The sequence below is a fragment of the Rhamphochromis longiceps genome, linkage group LG13 (assembly GCF_057381845.1).
Source record: "Rhamphochromis longiceps isolate RC_006_pf linkage group LG13, R_longiceps_female_GT1.1, whole genome shotgun sequence".
Classification (NCBI taxonomy): Eukaryota; Metazoa; Chordata; class Actinopteri; order Cichliformes; family Cichlidae; genus Rhamphochromis; species Rhamphochromis longiceps.
Genome location: NC_140569.1, coordinates 28832146 through 28845586, shown reverse-complemented (window position 1 = coordinate 28845586; position 13441 = coordinate 28832146). Strand labels below are relative to the sequence as shown.

The 13441-nt window shown below is 43.3% G+C and overlaps 2 protein-coding genes across 3 annotated transcripts in view; one reads left to right on the top strand and one right to left on the bottom strand.

Annotated features, from left to right (window-relative positions):
- plekhh2 (pleckstrin homology domain containing, family H (with MyTH4 domain) member 2) overlaps positions 1-13441 on the top strand; it is a 273542-nt gene that overhangs the window by 85618 nt on the left and 174483 nt on the right. The gene's annotated exons all lie outside the window — the stretch shown is intronic.
- Positions 1-13441, bottom strand: part of thada (THADA armadillo repeat containing) — a 123329-nt gene that overhangs the window by 30066 nt on the left and 79822 nt on the right. The window contains exon 31 of the mRNA XM_085428925.1: positions 12368-12450. Coding sequence (XP_085285051.1) covers positions 12368-12450 — 83 coding nt within the window. The remainder of the gene's footprint in view (positions 1-12367; positions 12451-13441) is intronic.

Below are 13441 nucleotides of genomic sequence, written 5' to 3'. Positions count from 1 at the left end.
CATGGTTGTGCCAGCCCGGCCACCTGTGAACACGCACCCTCAAGGAGTGATGGACACACATGTGCACACATACGCGCACACTTCCTGTGAAATATAAGAAGAATCCAGAGGCGGGGCAGCAATATAGTAACCCGATGCCATGCTCACACTGTGCTCCTCCCTACAGTACTGTTTCAAGACTCCACACAGACCCTGCTTTGACAGCCAACTCAATTAGTTTAACACACACACACACACACACACACACACACACACACACACAGCTTATGAAACCCAGCGCAACTCAATCTGGCCCCACAGCGCCACTCAAAATGTGGCTTGACAAAAGAGCGGGAAATGCCGCATTCCTCCAGAGATGGGCTGGGTTACCGTAGAGATGGCCAGGTTATTATGGAACCTGATCCTCAAAGGGGGGTCCGAGGCCAAATAAGCATAGCCTAATGGTTATAATGGCGGGGGTAAGGGCACAGTAATGACACCGATGATGAAGGGAGGAAAGAGAAGAGGATGACTGAAGGAGAAAGGGTGCGTGTCAAAAAGAAAACAGCTGTCGGTCAAGGTGGAACGAAGTGAAAAACTGTGTGTGTGCGTCAAAGGGTTTTAAAAACAGCATGTTGCCATTTGCTTGTCATATGCTGATACAGTCAACTATAATGCTCCGATCCTAGACAGACGACAACGCTACACGCACTCACGGCGAGCAACCTGAGACGCAAGAGGCACAAAAATATGTTGAGTGAAGGTCAGAAGAGAAGAAAAAGGAGAAACTGAAAAATCCCAAACCAGGGAGGAAAGGACAGAGCGAGAGAGGAAAAACATCATTAGTCAGGATGCAAAGCTGCTTTTTTATGATGGTCTTTATTAAAACTAGAGTGGCGGAGGAGGCAGGAGCAGCCAAGCGTTGCCCCAGTAAATGAAAGGCGTTCCTGTGAGGGCCATTTCACCGCGATTTTTCATGGCTGATCATAAATAGCCATTGTTCTCCCACAGCTGTGTTTATTTAAAATCGGTGTCTGCACTTGTGTCTCTTCATTACGCTCGTGTGCAAACCTGCAGCTGGACCGTGGCCAGACTCCATTAAGCCGTATTACCATGTGATATTTCGGGATGCTCTGGGATGCGGTCGGGCTCGTGTGACTGCAGCTTGAGAACGGGGTTAATAAACGACACGTAAATGCAGGTCTTAGTGAAGAGCTTTAGTGCAACGTGATGGTGAATTTCACACATTTACAAACTGCTCAAAAGAATGTAAACTACTTATGGAATTAACTGTGAATTTTTAGCCATATTAGCAGCATGGCTCTAATGATGGCGGCACCGATTGTTCAAGACGGAAATATAAAAAACTATTAAATGGAATGGGATGAACAATATGTTAGGTATTGTTAATCAAATGACCCGTGAACTATTTTGCCATCAGATTAACTAATTGTAAATAATTTTAATCCCAAATTGAGACAAAACATCCCAAGTTTTGTCTCAACATCAGTTCAGAAGCCCGTGACCAGGGCAGATCCCAAGATTTTTAGAGCCCACCGGCCAGAAAATGTGCTGGGGCCCCCCCACTGCCTCAAACCACCATCTGAATATGTACCCAACCACCAAGTTCTTATTAGTCCTTTAACAACACTTCCTGTGCTAAAATAAGATTAAGCCCTTCTGCCGAAGTGATTAAACTCACCTTCATTGGGGATTTTTAAAAACCTTTTAACCCTTTTTGATAAATTATTACATTAATTTTCTGTTTATTGACTAACAGATTAAGTGAATAGTTAATGCAGCACTTTTAGCTGCTCCCTTACTCCAAAGGGGTTGCAGCCATGGATGGATCCCCATATTTTGACCTGACAAAGCCTGATGCAAAGCTCCAGGTCTGAGACCATCACAGAGTATGCTCCTATTCTTAAATCAGGGATCTTTTGCCTGTCAGTGATATTAGCATTAACCACGAACCACACAGCAATATTAGTAACTGATGCAGCGCTACTACTTTATTTAATTCAAATGCCATCCGCTCTACAGCTCTACAGATTTGTGCTGAATATTTGGCTCCAAGGAGCAACCTGATATCTCTAATAATCAAGGGGAGGCAAACAGTGGGGAAACGGCTCACCATCTCTCTTGTCTGAGCAGGACCACCAGAACAGTTCAATTTCTGGGCTCAGAGTGTGCAAAGACATATGAATAAAGAGAATGCTAACCACAGTAAAGCAAACATCGATCAAGGTCTGTGGTTATGCTGATTCCCCCTGCATATCTGTCATGTTTTAGTACATGAAATTCAAGACTTGAACAATCCTGTTTTACCCCGGTGGTATTAGCTTTTCATTGAAGACACCCAAATTTTCAAAGAGTACAAATACTCTGGAGTTCAAATTTTGGCAGTCCGTGAAAAACAACAGAGTGATTGCACACGCAGGAAAATCAAAAGCCTCGGCAGAGAGTGATGCTGCAGAGAACAGAGTTCATATGGTCTCAGACTTTGCTTATCCTGTGTGCACGCAGAAGAGAGGAACACAAGTGCTATATGTGTGATGGTCTGTTTTACACTAAAGGTCAAATATTTGAACTAAACGTAACCACAGCATCTGGTTTAGGTCAACCTGGGCCAACCTTGCAGTTTGTGGTTTATGGGAGGACGGGTACTGAATGGGTGCAGAGGGTCAGCATTCTGCTCCAGGAAACACTGAACTCAACAGCTACATCCAGCCCAACACCAGAATCGTTTTCACCACAGCTCATTTTTAGAAGTGTCACTGGGAAATATACACACTTTGAATATTATGCAATGCCCGAGATCATATGACGAAGGGTGGGTGAGTGTTCTATATAGTCGTTTAAGAGCTGTACCACAAAACTGGGAGAAGAGGCGTGCTGCTGCTCTATTAGCGCTTCCCATAGCCCACTAAAAGCTGGTTGTAAAGACGCTTTGCTGTGTCGAACTAGAGCTCTGGCAAGATGCGTGCACGTGCTCTCACACGCAAGCACACAGCTGGATTTCACATCAGTCTCCACCGTCATTACCCAAACTGTGAAAAACAAACCCCAGACGCTACGTGTGTGTGTGTGTGTGTGTGTGTGTGTGTCTGACAAGTGTGAGAGAGCGGGCCCTCTTATTAGCCTAAAACACCAGCCCCACATATACATCTGTCCTAAAAATAAAAGGACGCTAAAACAAAAAGAGCTTTAAATAATATTTCGGAAAAACACCCCAAAAAGACAAAACATGAAATACAATTTTAGATGAAAAGAGAAGCACTCAAATTGCTTTTTACAACCACTTTTGTTCAACATTTAAGTGCTTTGTGTCTAACACTCTCACTCCGATTAACACATTGGGATCAACTTGGGGATTGTCCAAGGATACTTAGGAATGCAGACTGGATCAAACCAGTTAGCTCCGACTTCTCATGTTTTCTCTACTGGCTGGTTTGCTAACCACAGACAAAACGGTGGGAAAAATTAACCAATGGTTCTCGAGTACGCTTTCTCTCACTTGCCGAGCAGGTCAGAAATCAGCAGAGATACCATATAAGCCACGCCCCTATTAAAAGCCACACACCATTTCGAAGGCTTTTATACATTTCTTTGATACAGAACGTAGGCCAGGTGACTGTGGTGGTGATCCTCGAGATCATTCAGCATTTCCCCAACCCTGCTGTATTTCACTGCAACTGCAGTCAGCCGTTCATCTTCTGCTGTGAGCTGGAGAGCTGCTTCAGGTGACCATACGCTGAGCTCACTGAACAAAATAAGGGCTACAGTTGGCAGCTACTGTCTAAGATGGTGGAGCTCGTCTATCCTCCAAGTATTTAGTACTTTTATCTTACAGGTTTAAAATGCTCAATTTTTATTCCCTAAATCTTCGAGATCAATAGTCGTCAAGTCAAGTAGCCTCCTTTTTTTTCAAGCTCTTAAGACTACCATGACCTGGATGACTACAAATCTACACAGACTTGTAGAGAACTAGTTAATAAGCTTGTTTTTTTCTGAACAGCTAAACCACTGCTTACTAATGATCCCTAAGCTTATGAGCTGTGAGCAGTTTGATTCGTGCACCCCAGTTTTATGATTATAACGAGGTAAAACTCAGCATTTCACACAAAAACATTAACGATGAGGTCAGAACACTCAAATAAAATGGTAAATGGTAAAGTCCAAGACATCTGCAGAGTGGTGTGTTCTACAGTATTTCATAGGAGGAGGGTGAGCAAGTTATTCAGCTCTTGGCACTAGACTGCAGATGGTGCACAATTCCCTAGAAAAAAAAAAATCTTAAGCTAAATGAGTGGAAGTATCCAAATATAGAGCCACACGGCTTACCAAGCTGTCACACATGAACATCAATCAGATGTGCTAAACCTTCTTGAAGCCTAATTATGACAACATGGTTTTTTGGATGCACTAAGAATAAACTTCCAAGGCTTTTTTCTTTTTAATACAGCACTCACACACCACACATGTATGGCATGTACAGCGAATGTGACAGGATGCTATAATGATTCCTCCTCTCCATAATGACTGGGAAGGGATTGCTTTGTAACTGCACTGTAGAAATCCATAATCTTCAGCTGTCTCATTCTGAAAAATGCATACTTTTTAAGTTACTATCTTATTAGTAGGTCGCTTCATTGTTTACAGATTTTTGGAAAGTGATGCGTTCGGGTGGCGGCATTCAGAGAAAAGCACAGTGAGCAGTCAGTCCTTGGAACAACCAGGATGAAGATAATCATTTGCTTTCATGAGAACTTCAAAAATCAAAGAAGCAGCAATGAATAGAGCTTGTAGTTGACTGCAGTGCTGTGCAAAAGTCCTGAGCCAACACTCATTTCTTTGTATTTCGATCGGAAAATAATTATTCTTCAGTACATCCTGAACTCTCCCCAGGAAGCTTTGGAACGCTAACTTTTTTCCACTCGATAAAAGCTAACGTGAGGGTTCCCGGTGGTTAGGGCCAAATGCAACTGCATGGCAGGATGCAGTAAACGGACCAAACTTCAGTCAGAAGAACAACTGAGATAATCCATCCACGTACGAGGTTAGTCATTAATATACTGCTGCATAGTTACATCGTAAGGTTTTAAAAACTGAGCTTTAAAATGAACAGCGGTAATAAAAACCGTGAGAGGCCGACAGTGATCACTGCCTTCTTTTAGGGGCTTGTTCAGATTAAATAGAACAAGATGCAAAGCATTCAAACACGTTAAAAACACAAGAGTCTTAATAAATGCAGAGTAGTTTGGACGCCGAAGCAGGATTCATACGTCGTCACTTAAAGACCGGATTCTGTTCTGTCGGGATGATCATACACTGCTTCAATAATGTTGCAGTCCAGGCTCTGGGGACGAAAACCCATAACTGATATTGTTCCATTGTGTGTTTTTCTATCCACGTATGCTTTTACTGCATTGGCAGAGTGTTTGGGGAGCAACCATTCCTTTAAAAATAGTCAGGTACAAGAAGTGGACAAATAAAATGATTAAAAAAATATAGTTCAAAAGCAAAACTTCCATATGGAGACTGGTTGTGTGAAAAAGTCTGGGTCCTTGGAAACAAACAGTGAGGGGTGGCTCGAGACTTTTGCACAGCACTGTAGATGTTGAAACATTGGTGCATCAGAAAAACCACTCAGTTAAACAAATCATTGATTTTAAAAAGCGCAACGACAGGTATCTGCTCTGAGAAGTTACGATGCCTCTCGCCACTAGCAGCATCACACCTCTGTGACGGGAAGTTTAGGTCTATATGTAAGGTGGATTGGCAGATGACAGCCGTGCTAACTAGTGCGTTTCTGCACTTTTTTGACCTAGAATAGCAGCTGTGCCGCAGTAAACTGTCATATAACCACTCAACCAGAGCGGTACCTAACCACACTCTCACAGGCCTGTAGACTCTGACCTACAAGGAAAGAAAGCTGCTGCTACTAGCACTGCTAAAGCTAGCCACACTCTTGAAACTGCATCCGCCAAATTAACGGCCACTAAAATATATCTGGAGACTCATTTTAGTATTTTGTACTTGTGCATCCACTTCAAGCCAGTCACTGCTAACCAGCTAGCCTTCCTGTTGTGTGTTTTCCAGAGGTGCTCTAGTGGGGGTCCCTGATAACTGCTCTGTTTTTAATCACAAAGTAAGCCTACTTAGATAAAAAGAGGGAACCGTTATATGGTTATATTAAATAAATTATATATTTAAATAAGTCAGTTGTACGGGGCACATGCACACTCATGAAAAAGATCTTATGAACGATTCAGAGACAAATCACAGCAACATTTAAAGGATGCTTAAACTGTAGAAAGATCCAATTCCTGGTTGCAAATGGCTAAACGTGCAATATTTATATCAGGGATGTGAGACTGTACATTGAGGGCAGCACGGTGGCACTGTTGCCGCACAGCAAGCAGGTCCTGAGTTCAATTCCACCATCAGGCCGGGGTCTTTCTGTGTGGAGTTTGCATGTTCTCCCCGTGTTTGCGTGGGTTCCCTCCGGGTACTCCGGCTTCCTCCCGCAGTCCAAAGACATGCAGCTTGTGGGGATAGGTTAATTGGATAATCCAAATTGCCACTCGGTGTGAATGTGCGAGTGAATGTGAGCGCAAATGGCTGTCTGTCCCTGCGACAGACTGGCGACCTGTCCAGGGTGTACCCCGCCTCTCGCCCTATGACAGCTGGGATAGGCTCCAGCGCCCCCGCCATCCTGAAAAGGATAAGCAGAAGCGAATGGATGGACTGTACATTGTGAGCCACATACAGCCCACTTTGATCTTGAGTGGGCCGGACCAACAAAACTCCCCTTTCTGCCAGCGTAAAAAAGTTAAACTACACACGTAATCCTTGATCCTTCCTCCAAAGTTTTGCAGTGAGCCGGACTGGACTATTTGCCTGTTTGACAACCCTGATGTATATGAACAGGGGGCTATAAAACTGATTTTGACTTTTTTTCTTGACTTTTCCTCTAATTCTTTTCCTCCTTTTTTCAAGTTAAAAGACTAGAAAATTGAAGATCGTGTCTACAAACAGCACACGAAAACTGATGGGGCTGAAAAGAATTACAGTACGTGTTGCAGTTTACCAGAACAGAACAAATTAAGGCCAGACTCCGGTCTTAAGCGGCTGTTTCATCATCATCATCATCATGTGAAAGCACACTAATGAAAACAAGTTCATTTTTGTTTGATTTTTACCTCCTGTTAGTGTCCGGCTTCCACTCTCCTCTCTCTCTCCTGCTAAAGCTTTCAGTTTATTTTACTGGCAAGGCTGGAAAGCAAAGAAACAGCAGGCTGGCTGAGGTGGAGATGAAGCAATGGACAGCACAGATCAAAGAGCTGGAGCAGAGAAATGTGTGCACACTCATGAACAAAGAGCTGTGTTCAGAGCTGAGAGGAATTGGCTGGTAAATGCAAAGTTCCTACTTAATGCAGGGAGCCAGTTAAAAGAGGGGAGGGAAAAAAAGTAATATTGAAAAAGGGGATTGTTCACCTTCTTTTCCTCTGGTGCCAGGCGCTCTTAAGAGCCTGCTGCTTTCAAATGAACTTCCAAAACCTGTGGCTTTTTAAATCTGATTCAAGTGAGAAGTGCAATTACACAAGAGGAACAGGGGAAGTGATTAGAGGTGAGGAGCAGGAACAAAAAAGAAGGAGAAATAAAAAGGCCACCACCAGAGCGGGTGAAACCAAAGACAGACTTATGATAATAATCGAGGCATTAGAGGTGTGTAAGCTCCAGGCTGCTTATTTAGTTATGTAAGGAGGAGAGCCAAGTCAGGCCAATCTACAGGCTTGTTTGGAGAAATCCTCGGTATTTCCACTGTCAAGACCAACATGTGCTCAGCACATGGCCCACTGAAAACATCGGTGCCCTCCTCCCCTTTCCCTCTTTCCTCTCTGTACAGCACTCCTCCATAAACTGGGTCACAGACGCAACCCCACCATCTGTCACAGATCGCTCGCCTTCGGTTTCACATTCCTCCAGCGTGGAGACCCCGCAGGTCTGCGTGCGTGCGCACATGACCGCACAAGCGTGCACACGCACGCACCAGGAGGCTTCTCTGAACTACCCGATACACGAAGCAGACTCCTGTCAACAATAAGTCTAAACGGAGAGCGCAGTGGTGCACAGCCTCGCCAACAAAAGTTGCACGGTTGTCCGTTCAGATGATGAAAGCTCCGACGTCAAATTCGAAGCAAATGGACTGAAAGCAGCTGCTGCTTGCTGAGCTGGTGAAATGCCGGGCAACGCCGTGACAAGCAGCAAAACTCAAATATCCATCACTCTGTTCGACTAGAATACACCGAACCCAGAAAAGATCTTTTAACAAAGAGATTTTACTTTAGTCAGCAAGAACGTTTAAATAAAAGGAAGCTGCAGAGGAAAGTTTAGGAAATTTGGTGGACAGGTGGAGCATGAGCGAGTGGGCAAATAGGAACACCAGATGTAGATCGTTTCATTTCAAGTTGTCAAAGTGAGGATTTTATCTTCTGGCTCCAATTTTTAGTGTTTCTAAGGCAAGCTGGAATGTTTTAAACAGCACAGCAACATTTATGGCCCGTTAGCTAACATGATTTTAGGTTAGTTATAGTTTATTTATTTATATCGCACATTTAATTACAACAGGAGCGTTGACCAAAGTGCTGTACAAGAATACAACATACCTAATAAAATAACTTTATTAGTATTGATGGCAAACACCAAATATGAATTAACAAATAACTCTCATGCTGTATTAAAAGTCAGTAAATAAAAATGTGTTTTAAGATAAGATTTAAAAAGATTGGCAGTAGGAGCCTGTCTGATGTATGGGGGTAAATTATTCCACAGCTTAGGCGCTACGACTGCAAACGCCCGATCGGTGAGGTGAGAGGACGTTAAAGAGAAATGATGTTCAACACTTTAACAGAGGGTAGGATTTTTGGTTTTGTACAATTTTAGAGTGAATAAAAGGAAAAAAAGCTCTTGTAAAATTCATTTGAGCTCTAAGATAACTCCTACAGAAGTGTCAGGACTATGTCCTGTTCACAGTCCTCTTTAGGGTGCCTAAAGAACACCACTTTATTAGGTACACGTTCTTGGTATTATGCTGAACCCACCGTTGTCTTGAGAACTGCCTGAATACTTTGTGTTGTCAATTCAACACATCCAGGATACCAATCTCCTGTTCCACCCCATCCCAAACGTGCTCTGTTGACAGTAGAGGCCATCTGACTGCAGTGAATTCACTGAAATCTTAAAGAAACCAGTTTGAGATGATCTGAGGTTTATGATATGTTGCGTTATCCTGGTGGAAGCAGGAAGATGGATACACTGTGCTCATAAAGACATGAACATGTTGAGCAACAAAACTCAGATAGTGACTTAAATGACGCTCAGTTGGTGTTGAGGGGTCCAGAGTGTGAAGCACTACACCACCAGCAGCCCGAACTAATGATACAAGGCAGGACGGATCCATGATTTCATGCTGTTTACACAAAATGCTGACCCTACAAACCAAATACTGCACCAGAAATGGACTCGGAGCAGGTTTTTTCAAACCTTCTCATGTTTGGTGAACTCATGCTTCAAGGCTGTTTTGCACTTAGAGATGTTCTTCTGCATACTTTGGCTGCTGACATACTGCATCTGTGTATGTTTCTCCAGCTGCACACAAAAAGGCACTTCAGAGGGTCATTAATATGGCCCCAAAAATCACTGGACATCCTCTTCCCTCCCTGAAGGACCTGTACAGCACTCGCTGTCTCAGGGGGCCACGGGACTGCACACACCGAGGACACCGGGTGTTTCAGCTCCTGAGAGTCAGGCTGCTGAGGTCGTGGACAAACACACTGAAGGACAACTTTTACAACAGCCCTAATCAATGCTAACAGCTCACCTGATTGGCTACCTCCTTGGACTTTTGTGGGGGCAATAACAATAATAATAATGTGCAATAAACACTCATTCTTTTATTCATTTATTAAGACATTCCTTTTTTTGCTCATACCTTTCTTGCACTTTAAAAAAAAACCCACTTTAAGTTACTGTGTTGTGTTTAGTTGCGCGCAGTATTGATGTGGGACACTTTCGTTGTACTATTACCGTATTTTCCGCACTATAAGACGCACTTAAAAAACTTTTTTAAAAATCGACAGTCCGCCTTATGTAGAATAGAATAGCCTTTATTGTCATTGTACAGAGTACAACGAAATTGGAGTGCCACTCCCTTGGTGCAAGTTTCAATAATAAATATAAATGTAAAATATAAAAAGTACAAAAAAAAAACAATCGTAAGTACTCAAACAATAGTATGTACAATATATACAGGATAGCAGCATTAATATAATGACAGTATGAATAGCAGCATAATATAATGACAGTGACGGTATGGAATAGGTTCAATTGTTTTTGTGCTTATTTACTACGGTGATAGCTCTGGGAAAGAAGCTATCCCTGAATCTGTTTGTCCTGGTTTTATGTGACCTGTACCGTCGGCCTGACGGTAATAGTTCAAACAGTTGGTTGCTGGGGTGAGAGTGGTCCTTGATGATATTGCCAGCTCTGCTGAGGTACCGAGAGTTTGCAGTGACCTCCAGGCTGGGCAGAGAGCAGCCAGTGATCTTCTGGGCTGTGTTGATGACCCTCTGCAGTACTTTCCTGTCTGCAGCTGAGCACCCTGCATACCATGTTGTTATGCCGTACGTTAGGATGCTCTCTATGGTGGCTCTGTAAAATGTCACCAGCAGCCTCTCCTCCAGGTTGTTCCTCCTGAGCACTCTCAGAAAGTGGAGACGCTGCTGGGCCTTTTTAACCACCGCTGTAGTATTTGCAGTCCAGGAGAGGTCAGCAGAGATGTGCACGCCCAGAAACCTCATGGAGTGTACCCTCTCCACACAGCTCCCGTGAATGTAAAGTGGGGCCGGGTCTGCTCTGCCCTTCCTGAAGTCCAAGATAAGTTCTTTAGTTTTCGTGGTGTTCAGTTGGAGGTTGTTAACTGAACACCACTCAGTCAGTCTGTTGACCTCATCTCTGTAGTCCGACTCATCCCCCCTTGAGATGAGTCCAACCACTGTGGTGTCATCCGCGAACTTTATGATGGTGTTTGAGAGATGGGTAGGGGAGCAGTCGGATGTGTAGAGCGTAAACAGGAGGGGACTCAAAACACATCCTTGTGGAGACCCGGTGCTGAGTGTGATGGTGCTGGACCGGTGGGGGCCGAGTCTGACAGACTGTGGTCTATGTATGAATTCTGGTTGTGCTACTGACCTTGAATCGATTTTATGCGGTGCTCGAAAATCTGTCAAAAAATGTTTTGGTACGACTTTGGTAAGATACAAAGCTGCACCGGTTGATGTATTGCCGGAGCATTACGGCTGCCGTAGTCAGGAGCCTCGCGGAGAGATCTGGGTCCAAAACTCGGTCTTCTTCAGGTCCCACAGTCAAACGAACACTGCGGCATCACTGAGAGTTACAAACTGTCTAAATTATTTTATCTTTAATAAAATGAGCAGCGCTGCTGCTTTACCAGGTGTAACAATTATGTTTAACATCCAGGCATCCATGAAAACAGGATTTATTAAATTTAACAGAGTTAGAAGTTAGCAGGAAGTTATCTCGCTAATTTCCACCTAAACATGATATACCATGTTCTGACTGGCTAGCTGGTATATAATGATGTGCTACGTTATCACTAGCAACGCAGCTATGTTAGCATAACATAAACACAGTAAAGCTGGAGAATGAATGCAAATGCTTGTTTTTGCTTAATGCGCCTTATGGTCCGAAAAATAAGGTATATTAGGTATGAGTGTGCACTGACAATAAAAAGTTATCTTTTTCTTACAAGTGGCTATTGTTGCCTTCATATCATGTCAAAGCAGTGTGCTCCTTCTCCTTTGACCTCAGAAATCAACAAGGCATTTTCATCCAGAGAAAATATCCAGAGAACTTTCTCTGTAACGATGCCTGTGTGAGGAAATCAGAGCAGATCTGCAGTTTCTGAAATGCTCCAATCAGCCGCTCTGTCCCCAACACCCATGTCACAATCAAAGTCACTTTGATCTCCTTTCTTCCCAATTCTGATGCTCAGTTTGAACTTCTGTCTTAACCATGTCTACTATTTTTGGTGTCATCTTTACAAGTTCAGTAACAAACACCTAAACCATCCTGATCCAGACTGGATCAAAGTGGATGATTAAAATACAGCTTTTTGGCTTCGATGATCAATCTAATCAGCTTGTGTTTTACACACAGACAAACCTTTTCATGTCACTGTATGTGTGTCACCACGTGGTTGTGGGTAGTGTGCAGGACTTGCATTTGTGTCACGCTCTGCATATTTCTGCAGGTCTTCATTAAAACTCCGGTGAAAAGTAGTGATCCCACAATTACTACTCACCTTCCAGAATGCTGATCTCAGGCCCGCACAGGCACACCAACACATCCACAAAGGCTCCTCTGGTCACCACACAACTGTTCTGTCTGAAAAGAGAGAAACACGAGGCCGTCTTTGATTCAGCACAGAAAATTGACTGAAATCGGTTGACCCTCAAAAGCCGTAGAAACATTTAGACACGTTGGGGGGAAAAACAGAGTTTGTGTTTAAGAGCTGTTAATAATGAAGGATCTCTATTATCAAGTAGGCTGCCTAAATGTTCCTAAACTGCTTATCGATTTAAAGAGATAACACTGCAGCCTCCAGTCACTGATCATCTGTTTCCCATTAAGATCACAGACGAAGATTTTCTTCACGAACCGGCTGATGCCTCACCACAAACTGTTGAATTAAGGCAATGGGCATGGCCAACTCGGTGCATTTATTGCTTGTGAGAACGTTTGTGATCTCTGCTGTAACTGAGTGTGGGCTCTGTGGCTCATGCCGCTTTTGCACAGCACTGTACGACCTTCTAACCAGGAGGTGGATAAAATCCATTTAAATACCTTTTTCCCAGCCATATCCAGTCTGCTCCCTACACAAATGTATGCAGCACAAAGTGTTTACATTCACTCAGTAGGGTGTCAAGCTTTAAGCTTTCAATTTAGTTGAGCAAATTAACAAACCTGCCAACATAAATATAACATATAAAGTCACAAAACGCCATAAAATTCAAACATAAGCTAAAGAAAAAACACACCCTGGACCTACAGTTCAACAGTCAAACAAGCGAAACATCTAAAAATTCACCAGATAAAATAAATCAGAGCAAAGGAAACAATCAGCTGAAATGACCACACGGTTGAGTAAACACCTCTCTGAGAGAGGCTTCAAAAACCGAACATTAGAAACAGCCCTGCATGATTTTTGTGTTGCACTGCAACAGCGCGAGTTAGGTGTTCCTAATAAACTGGAAACTTCATACACTGTAAACATCTGAAAGCAGTGGCAGCTTTGTCACATTGGTCACATCCACGGCCTTAATAATCGGGACCCGTCTTATCTGAAAGACCTTATAGTACCATATGCCCCAACACA